The sequence below is a fragment of the Carassius gibelio genome, chromosome B19 (genome assembly GCF_023724105.1).
Source record: "Carassius gibelio isolate Cgi1373 ecotype wild population from Czech Republic chromosome B19, carGib1.2-hapl.c, whole genome shotgun sequence".
NCBI classification, from domain to species: domain Eukaryota; kingdom Metazoa; phylum Chordata; class Actinopteri; order Cypriniformes; family Cyprinidae; genus Carassius; species Carassius gibelio.
In genome coordinates, this window is record NC_068414.1 from 23,546,399 (window position 1) to 23,557,019 (window position 10,621).

The 10,621-nt window shown below is 36.3% G+C and overlaps 2 protein-coding genes across 3 annotated transcripts; both read left to right on the top strand.

Annotated features, from left to right (window-relative positions):
* Positions 1 to 89: 89 nt before the first annotated feature.
* Positions 90 to 2,742, top strand: LOC127978749 (PITH domain-containing protein 1). The gene is made up of 6 exons (XM_052583629.1): positions 90 to 497; positions 766 to 809; positions 933 to 1,010; positions 1,834 to 1,938; positions 2,054 to 2,162; positions 2,374 to 2,742. Exons 1-6 carry the CDS (start codon positions 297 to 299, stop codon positions 2,473 to 2,475), a joined length of 639 nt encoding a protein of 212 aa, XP_052439589.1. The 5' UTR covers positions 90 to 296; the 3' UTR covers positions 2,476 to 2,742.
* Positions 2,743 to 3,617: 875 nt separating this feature from the next.
* Positions 3,618 to 10,219, top strand: lypla2 (lysophospholipase 2). Of its 2 annotated transcripts, none has more exons than XM_052583631.1 (10): positions 3,618 to 3,687; positions 4,967 to 5,059; positions 6,019 to 6,050; positions 6,141 to 6,206; positions 6,329 to 6,376; positions 6,865 to 6,935; positions 7,166 to 7,239; positions 7,333 to 7,434; positions 7,532 to 7,708; positions 8,352 to 10,219. In XM_052583631.1, exons 2-10 carry the CDS (start codon positions 4,982 to 4,984, stop codon positions 8,400 to 8,402), a joined length of 699 nt encoding a protein of 232 aa, XP_052439591.1. In that variant the 5' UTR covers positions 3,618 to 3,687; positions 4,967 to 4,981; the 3' UTR covers positions 8,403 to 10,219. The 2 variants fall into 2 exon arrangements, with proteins under 2 accessions (XP_052439591.1, XP_052439592.1); XM_052583632.1 differs by lacking the exon at positions 3,618 to 3,687 and adding an exon at positions 4,833 to 4,869.
* The last annotated feature ends 402 nt before the right edge of the window (positions 10,220 to 10,621 follow it).

Consider the following 10,621-nt stretch of genomic DNA (forward strand, 5'->3'; position numbering starts at 1 on the left):
AATCACTTCAAAGGCACAGCTTTTTTTATTTCTACTTTATTTACGATGACGTGAAGCGACCAATGAGACGTTAATACGTCACAAGAACGCGACATTGGTTCTCTTGTTTTTTTATGGTCCAATCAAGTTCCACGTTTTGTATTTGCGTGGTCTACTTTCCACTTCTACCACCTATGTAACTACGATTTTAGCATATGCCACAGAATCCGCTACTAGAGCGGTTGTACGTATCTCTCTAGTAAGCTTAGTTGTAAGTGTTTCGGAACTTTTTCGGTCCCGAGCTGCAAGTTCACGCCATGTCTGGACACGGTCACGGCCACGGCGGCGGACACAGTCACGGCTGCTGTGAATGCGATCACGAGCCAGCCGAGCGAGGAGTGGAATACGAGCTGTACAAACGTATTGACATCGAGAAGCTTCAGTGTTTGAACGAGAGCCGAGACGGAGACGGTAAACTGGTGTTCAAGCCTTGGGATCAACGCGCTGACAGGACGAAGGTACCAGTTCACTTGGCTTGTCTGCAGGAGCTGTGACAGACGTTACATTATTCTGTAGAATACGGTCAAACTACGAATTAAGACACTTCTCTGATTACTTACCTACTAAACTTAATTGCATACACGTATGATTATTTTACTTTATAAGAACTCTTATAAGTAAAAGTCTTTTAAAAAATTAATAGAAAATTCTAGTAAATAAACTCTGTCGTAAGATTGATGTTCTGTTTGTTTTAATGTACCTTTATGTCTCCTGTTTTATTTTCAGTTTGTCGAAAGCGATGCTGACGAGGAGCTTCTGTTCAATATACCGTAAGAATCCATTTCAGTTTCTTTTCTGTTCTTAATTCTCGTCTATTTAATATAATTTGGCTAAATACTAAGTGGTTTACCGACAGAAATGGATACAGTTGGTGCATATGGTTAAACCTGCAGGTTTACAGGTAGCGTGAAGCTGAAAGGGATCATTATTTCTGGAGAAGATGATGAGTCACACCCAGCTGAAATCAGACTGTGAGTTTGCACTCTCTGCAAAAAATAAATAAATAAAAAATACAAAAATTAAACAGATTTGCAGTGTCACATATGGGTGCAATGGAATATGAACTGTTATTCAGTTACATTAATGAATAAGTTTTGCAACTGGGAACAGGAATCGATTTGCTGAACTTGAGTATCCAAGCAGTTTGATTTAATAATGATAACAGTGCCACTGCTAAACTATTAAAGAAAAGTTTGTGTAAAAGGCTAAATTATTAAAACATTTAAAATAGTTTTGTATATTGCTGTACATTTTGTTTTGAAATTTAAAAAATCTATATAATGAAGTAGCAAATAATTTTATAAAGGATATATTTAATGTATTTAATATATTTTGCTTTAAAGGAATTGTTCACACAAAAAAATTTAATAAGTTCTCAGCCAAGATGTCGATGAGTTTGTTTCTTAATCTAAACAAATTTGGAGAAATTTAACATTGCATCATTTGCTCAACAATGGATCCTCTGCAGTGAATGGGTGCCATCAGTTTGAGAGTCCAAACAGCTGATAAAATCATCACAATAATCCACAGTTCTTTTTTTTTATCAGCTGTTTGATCAAAAACTCTCAGAATCAGATCTCGCTCTCGGATCAGAAACTGAGAAACAAACACACCTGCATTTTGGTTGGCCTGGAGAAGAGCTTAACTTTTGGGTGAACTATGCTCTTGCTAAAATTAGATTGTGAATTATATTTGTTTTATAAAACAAATCATAAAATCTTCTGCAGCATCACATAGGAATAATGCAGTTACAATGTCCATGAATGAGTGTGCAGCTGGGTACTTTTTGAGCAGGTACAAGAACATCCCTCAAATGTCATTTGACGATACAAGCAGAGAGCCAGAGCAAGCATTTCGTCTAAACAGGGATCCGCTTGCTGAGCTCGAGTATCCAACCAAGTAAGCAATTTGAAATATTAAACATAAGCACATTAAAAAGTACATCCTGTATGTTGGTCAAATCTGAGATATAAAACATAAATCTATGTTGACCATGCTCAAATGTTTTATGTAGGATTGCGAGATTCTCCAATGTGGAGCACTTATCAATCCACATCCCTCGAAACTTTGGGTCAGAATCCACTCGTGTGTATTACATTGGTCTGCGGGGAGAGTACACCGAGGTCAGTATTGAATAAAACATATTTTGCTATGACAACAAAAACACTTCTATCATAACTGGTGGAAGATGCACCACATTATGAAAATATTTTGCTGTTGTTGCTGTTTCTATTAATATTTGTTTTGCTTCGGAGAGAAAAAGAGATACAGAAATCCAGAAGCATTTGTTTTTTGCAGTCACCTTCATCTAGTGTCTTTTTATCTTTCTTTCAGGCTTATAGGCATGAAGTCACAATCTGTAACTATGAAGCAGCAGCCAACCCAGCAGATCACAAAGTGGAAACTATTACACCCCAAACACAGTTCATATCATGACAAATGGAGGAGAGAAAATCTCACGTGTGCTGTGTGAAACTATAAAGTCAAAAGTGTGCATGAGTTTTGATAACAGATGATGAATTAAGAGAGCCTATGTGTTCTTTGATGTGTTCAACAGGGTTTTCTTCACCAGGGTTTGTTCATCTGCAATTCTGCTAATATGCCAATAAAACTTAAGCTATATAAGAATAATTACTTAATGTATGCTTATGTCAAATAAAAAGTGTATGCTTCAATAAACAGAACAGATGAGCTGTGCACAAAGTCTATTCCTTAAAAAACATCTCTAAAGTATTCAATCTAGTGCAAATTTTGTTCATGTTCTCATTTTTACAATGTCTTGGGTAAAAATCTGGCATTAAAAATCACAAAATGTTTTTCAATCGAGTCCTCAAGTGTATAACACTGATAGATTCATGTAGTTTGTGTAAAAATGGAGCTTTAAAGAACATTTCCTGGTTAATTTTACATTTGGCGTTTCATATCACACATTTTACAACAACTTCTATTATCCTGCTATTAGTTAATGCTGCACTTCTACAGTTTCAGTTCATATTCACATTTAAACGTCTATTGTGACAGGAGCAGCGGACAAACATTTTGAGCATCCATCGCTAAGAATCTATTGCTCTTCACTGTATCATAATTATTTAATCTTTTTTTTTTTTTTTGCTGTAATGCAATTAACCACTGCAGAAAACGCTTAGATGTTTTATATAACTAACGGTTTTCTTGACTTAAAAGGTGTGATTCAGATGGGCCCAGATGTCAAAGAAAGTCATGTAGTTGGTGTGTGATGGGCTAAATAATAGACAATTTTAATATATATATATATATATATATATATATATATATATATATATATAAAATGCGGTCTGTTGTGGTAGGTGTTTCATAGATTAAAAAAAATAATGAATAAATAAAAATTAAGTGACAAAAATTATCTTCTAAAGTCTTTTTAAACTTTTTTGTGATTGTACAAAATACGCAATTCAGAAAATTAAAATTTTGCATTACATTGTAGACTTACGATAACAAAATAATGTATTATTTACAGATTGCTACCTAAAGATGTTTAGAGTATTGAATCAAGCTCACGCGGTTCAACCACAGTCTAGGGTTGAACAAATACGATGACGTCACAGCGCCATGACTCCGCCCCTCCGGCAGAAGGAGCGGAAGTTCCGTTGTGACCTGGGATAGCAAGCGGTGAGTCAATACATTTGTAACAGTGGGCCGCTGTTTTATGTCTGTTTTTTTTCCTGGTTGAACCCTAAATTTGTATCTACTCCCTGACCTTGGCTTTATCGCTAGCTACATAGGCGCTAGCTTGTTGTTGAGTAGCGTAATTGTGGGATTATTCGCGGGGGTGTCGGAGAGCCAGATAGCTCCATCGACGAGGCTGTGGATTCATTGTGACAATCATACAGGCGAAACAGGATTAAGCTGCCTAACTGCGATAATGTCGCTCGAGTATTATTGAATCGACCTGGTGGCTTTATTTATACATGAACCCTGTCCTTGATTCCGCCGGGTTAAAAAAAATTAGTTAAGCTTCGCCCATTTCTCTTGTTTTTTTTTTCTGCCCATCCCTTTCTTCCCATTCTTTTTTTGAATATGATCGTGGTATTCATAGCAGAATTCGTGAGGACGATTATCGCACTGGCGCATTAGAGATTATCAATACTGTCATTTATTAATGTATATAAATCATGGTGTAATCAAATGCATATGGAGACCATGCACTTTCTTTAAAAAAAAGTGTATTTTTCTAGTATTCATTGGAGAATGCAGATGATTTGATGGAAGTATTTGATAACATGTGCAGTACTAAAAGCAGACTGACCCATAAAACCAGTCTGGCACATGGAGTTCATTGAAGTGTTGAAACACTTCAGGCTTAAACTCTGTTCCGTCCCCCAGGCCACTCAAAGACCAATGAAATCATTAAACTGGAGTGTTTTTCCTCATGTAGCTGTCAAGATTCAATGTCTTAGGACTGTCATGTGATTCCAGGAAAACAGGGACCCGTGGTTTTGATTTTGGGCAGCATTAGAAACAATTTTCTGAGAACTCCTATTAAGCAGATGTCTGCAAGTACAAACTTGTGATCCGCACAGCCACCAGCAGAAAATCAACCTCTGTCTGTATGATTAACATAAGCGTCAGCGCTTATCCAGTAGGTTAAATCACCCTGTCATTTTTACATTACCTTCCAAAGTGCTCTTTCTTTTTCACATCTAGATGCTCTACAGGTGCAATAGAGCACTTTTAGCTTTAGATGGGCATGAATTGGTGGTTGACATGACTTTAGTAAGAAACACTGGTAATTAAACCAACTTTTGTTAATCATTCTGCAGCCTGCTGACCGTTTCTTTCTAAAATCATCTGGTTCGTATCCAACACTTATTGCCTGGGCCTTTTTATTTTGAATAAACATGTTGTACTGGTTAAATTTGAACATTTTGTCTCTGTATTTTCCTAAAAGCACTCCTCACATTGTATGTGTGGCAACAACATGTCTGTACCTCTGCTCTCTGAAGCCGTGACCGTGCCTGGGACGGAGAAGGAAACGGCTGTGGTGAGAGACCAGTCAAATCATTAACTAAATGCTAATCTTGTCCAGTTTATTCATCAGCATTGCACAGGCCAGCCTCCAAATAAACCAAATCAGTTATTTTAAGTTTTCTTAAATAGTTCACCTAATCATGAAAAGTAATTTAACTACACCATTTTGTTGTGAGTAAATAAAACTTTGGTTCATTTTCAAAACACAAAGTAAGATCGATTTAATAAAAATCTGAGATTTCTGTCCCTCTATTGAAAGACCAGGTAACCAATAGATTCAGAAGAAGAGATTTGAAGATTTAGATTATTAAGGCATCTCAAATGAATTGTGTAACATATTGGAAGCTCACACTTGCTGCGTTTTGCAAGAAAAGCTATAAGGTTTGTTCTGTTGACAAGACATGCACAGAAATCTGTGTTTATCATATTTAATGTGCTCTATATATGTGTGTTTATATGTGAATATGTTAGATCTGATCATCATATCAACCAATCATGTCTCTTCACAAGACTTGGCTTAAACAGTTTTATTCATATGGATTTATTTTACAATGCCTACAATGACTTTCTTAGATCTTCTATGTTTTGGTTAACTAGACTTTAAAAAAAGAGATATACCTCTCAGGTTTCATTAAAAATGTCTTTAGTTAATCTTTGAGAGACAAATTAAGTCTTTTAGGTTTGGAACGACACGAGGGTGACTAAATGATGACAAAGTTCATTCTTTTAATAGTCAACATACAACCTATACGGTTCCTCAGATTCACATTTACAGTCCAAATCCTCAAAAAGGCTGCCTGCTGCCATCTCTTTTGGAAGAAAAGGGCAAATCGATTTATAAAAAAGCTGAAGATTGCTATTGAGATAGTAACTTTATATAAAATAACCACAAAGTCAGCATCAGACAGGAAATCTGGCCTCTTTTTGGCTGTGCAGAGATAAGTTTCACATCATATTCTGTAAACTTCACAGGTGATCTTCCTTCATGGCTTGGGCGACACAGGGTACGTTCTGTTTATTACTTGCCTGTTGCAGGATCTTTTAATACCCCCTGGCCTGGTGTAGAAATAACCCTGTGGTGTTACTTATTACAGACACGGCTGGGCTGATGCCATGACATCTATTCGACTGCCATACATCAAATACATCTGCCCGCACGCGTAAGTCAAAACCTGGGAAATAGTTTTTTGATGTGTTGATTGTTATGCAGTACAAAAATGTTAGTATCACTTGATTTACTTTGTAATTTATTGACCATAAGCCCATCATACTTTGACTCTAGACCCCGAATCCCTGTAACACTCAACATGAAGATGACTATGCCTTCATGGTAAGTTTCCTCTGCTTTAGATAATTTTAAAATATAGTATGTTAAAAATAAAAGTGCGGTGGTAATTTAAACCAGAAAATAAATAAATGCCTAAGTTTTTGAAAAATGTAAAACAAAGAAAATGTATGTGGCTCTTTGTACACATGGTCATATGTTACATACCTGTGGTCAAAGCAAAGAGGGACAAACAAAACATTTTGAAATTAATTTTAATTTTAATTTGTCATGTTACTCAAATTGTTATACTTATTAATTTATAACAAATATTTTAATAAAAGATACACTACTGTTCAGTCAGAAAGATTTTTGAATGAAATGAAAACTAAAGATGCATGTAAAGATTTATATATATATATATATATGTATATGTATGTTTCCTTTTGATATAATATAGGAACATTTTATGAATAAAATGCTAAATAAAGGCATTTTCACTACTGGACCATTGGATTTCTCCCTTAATTCTTGTATAATGTTTTTCTTTTCAGGTTTGATCTGATGGGCTTAAGCCCAGGATCACCGGAGGATGAAGCAGGGATTAAGAAAGCAGCAGAGAACAGTGAGCAAAATGTGTTTTTGTACAAACATGCACATTGGGACAGCTTCCTGAGTACAGCTTTCCACATCACTAACAAGCCTCCAAAAATTAGCTCTAGACTGTGTCATCAATTGTGAAACCTCATGAAGAAACATGTCACGTTCATGAGACACTTCTTACCAGAGAATATTGTTGTATGTCGAAATTTGATTATGTGGCACTAAGTGTTGACCACTCTTTTTCTTCAATAGTAAAGGCCATCATTGATCACGAGGTAAAGAATGGTATCCCATCCAGTCGTATCATTCTTGGTGGCTTCTCTCAGGTAAGTAATCCATCCTGAAAGTTTGTACTATCACTCAAATGGCTGACGTGGCAGGTGCTTTTCACTTCCTCTTTTGTTGTCTGTATTCTTCAGGGTGGAGCTCTCTCTCTCTACACCGCTCTGACCTCTCAGCAGAAACTAGCGGCCGTAGTTGGACTTAGTTGTTGGCTTCCACTTCACAAGACTTTCCCACAGGTACAAAATGTCAGCAGTGAGTTTGTGCGAGGGTAAATATGTGTTTATGTAAATCGGTATGTCAGTCAATATGGATCTGCTTTTTTGTATCAATTAGGCTGCAAGTGGGAGTGCAAACAAGGACACTCCCATTCTGCAGTGTCATGGCGAGATGGATCCCATGATCCCGGTGCAGTTTGGGGCCTTGACGGCAGAGAAGCTCAAGAACATCGTTTCTCCACAGAAGGTCACCTTCCGCACCTACCCGGGTCTCGTGCATAGCTCCTGTCCTCAGGTGAGACTCATCCGTTATGCTCACAGAAGCCTAAATTTAACATGTTTTACCATGTTCAAATTCAGTATGCAAGTTTTCACAGAAACCCCCCCCCCCCACACACACACACACAAAAAAAAAAAACATCAACAAAACCAGAATTCTTTTAGACCTACCTATATTTTGATTAGAAGTTTTTTTTTAATTCCTACTGTATTACTACACTACTTTTTAACTTCTTTTTGGGCTGCATTTATTTGATCAAAAAACAGTAATATTGTGAAATATTAGTACAATTTAAAATAACTATTTTCTGTTTATATGTATTTTAAAATGAAATTTGTTCCTGTGTTGGCGAAGCTGATCATTTAGCAGCTGTTACTCCAGTATTTAGTGTCACATTTTTCTAATAAGCTGATTAGGTGCTCAAGAAAAAAAAAAAAAGAATTCCCTAAAAGTGTAATGTAAATATTGCAAAGAACTGTCTAGATTTAGTTAGAAGCAAGCTTCCATAGGACACTTCATGTAAACTAATAACGGGATAAGTTCTGAGCTGAAATCATGCAAAATATTATTTTAGCTTCAGTACAGTGGTTACAGTAAAACTGTATTATTCTTTCATGCTAGTACTAACACCCATACCACTCTCTGATTGGCTTTACAGGAGATGTCTGCTGTGAAGGAATTCATTGAAAAGCAGTTGCCCCGAGTCTGACCTCATTCTAGCTCACTGTGACCCTTAGACACTGACCTCTCACCTCCGACCTGCCATTCTCCCACAGGAAACAGCCATGATCCCCTACAGCGTGACATGACACACATGAGCATGCACATTCAGTACAGTACATACTGTGAACATGCAACACATGCATACCATGTCATCTCACACCTTTGTTTGTAATTTCATACATCAGTGGACATTCATTAAAAAGGTGATATTAAAAGTGGCATCCGTACATACAGAACTATTCCATGCAATTCTTTTTTGCCTTTTCTCTAAGGGAGACTCATTAACTTTTATTATACATTCCTGAACATGTTACATCTCGAACCATAATCCACTATCTCTCTCCTCTACTCTTCTGTCTCTTTCTCTCAATAAGCAAGGTGGTAAAGGTAACATTTTGATTGAAAGCTCTGTAACAGAACTTGGGAGAGTTCAGATGCTGCAAATCTGTGGTGGTGGAGGAAGTTAGTGAGAGCCCGGTGCCGTCTGGAGTGGCTCTGCATGCTGTCCCACGGTGCATGCCTGTGGTGGGGCTGCACATCATACTTGTGCTCAATTATCTTTTGTTTTTTTACTAGAAATATGAGAAAGGCAAGCAAAAATGGCTCAAATAAACTGCGCAAATGAATCCTTCAAATTTTCCAATATGCTTTGTTCTTCTAAAACAATTCACAGAATGAGAAAACATTATTTAATTTGTGCCAGAGTGAAATCCGGCAACAATCCTTTGAATCTATATCCAAAATGATGAAACTGTGTATTTTTTTTAAAATAACACAATATATAATAAACTTATTTAAAATAAACATGTTAGAATAAAGACACATAACCAGCTTTAGATTTGAGTATTTTATTGTATAACAATCAGCGATACTAAGCTCTTGACATCACTTACTAAATATAACCAGAGTGAATCACTCCAGACGGCCAATAATATTTTCCAGTTGCTTTAAATAGCTTCCTCAATCCTCCCTAATTCCCTGTCCACCTCGTAACCACCTCGTCCCTCACTCACATGCCCAATCACATTCTAGTGTTCTGGGGTCTCAGATTGCAAATGTATATACAGTTCAGGTTCCATATTAATGCATAAAAGTATTGTTTACTGACATGACCTAATAATAAAAGAAGGAAGGTCACAGTTACGCAGCAGCGTAGTTGATTAAGCCTGCTGATATTAAAGAAGTAATCTTGATTAGCTATTAAAATGGAAAGATGAGTTTGCGAACATGGTTTGCTATAGTCATTTCTCTCACAGTTTGCTTGTAAACATTTGAAAATGGATTCAAAAGGTTTCTGTGTGATGATATCTAAACAAGTTGTTTGCAGAGTAGTGAATGTTGCTTTTTTAATCTTAAATAGATGTTCTTCGGTATATTATTTCAGTGTTATTTTAATCTTACTGAGGTCATTTGAATTCCATGTTTTCTTAACTCTCATGATCCCCTGTTTTATAATTGGCATTATTCCTTATTATTAGTTAGAATAATTTCTTGGCTTCAGATAGGTGTCCTATATGCCCCGTGGCTTGAATGTTTGGTGTATGAATCATGGGCATGTCAGGCACAAGTCGGTCAGCAGAAACTGGCAATATCTTTGGGTTTAACAGTGAACTTCTAAGTTAATGTCCACCTGAGTTGTATTATGTTGTTCGTTTTTGTTTTGTCATTTGTGCTCGTTTAAAAAAATCTGTCATGTTCTTTTGTCGTTGTCTTTTTGTTTGAAGTGTACTGAGGGACAATTGGTTCTTCAGAAACTTTACCGAAACACCTGTATGTGAAATAAATGATGCAAATCACAGCAAAGCAGTCCTGCATTTTATTGACAATGCTTATTCATTTTCATGTGATGCAGATGGTTCCATTTAAGAACTTCAATTGAACAAGAAATTCCCAGCATCAAGGTCTAGCACACCCTGTCCCTCTTTTTGTTTTTCTAACAGGAGGCAAGCAAATAGACCAAAGGGTGTAACAGTTTTAATGCAGAAAATGAATAGGCATATAAAACGGCCTTTTTGACAAATGATTAACATCGATTCAGTACAATCTCTCTAAATATTAAAATACCCAGATTGATTCAGCTCATATTTCTTCAGAATCTACTAATCGCGCAATAAACTGAAATTTAAATGACGGAGTCGATATTATTCCATTTATTGCTTTTTTCGAACAGATCAAAATGTTCTTTGTACTTGAATAATCTAAAGT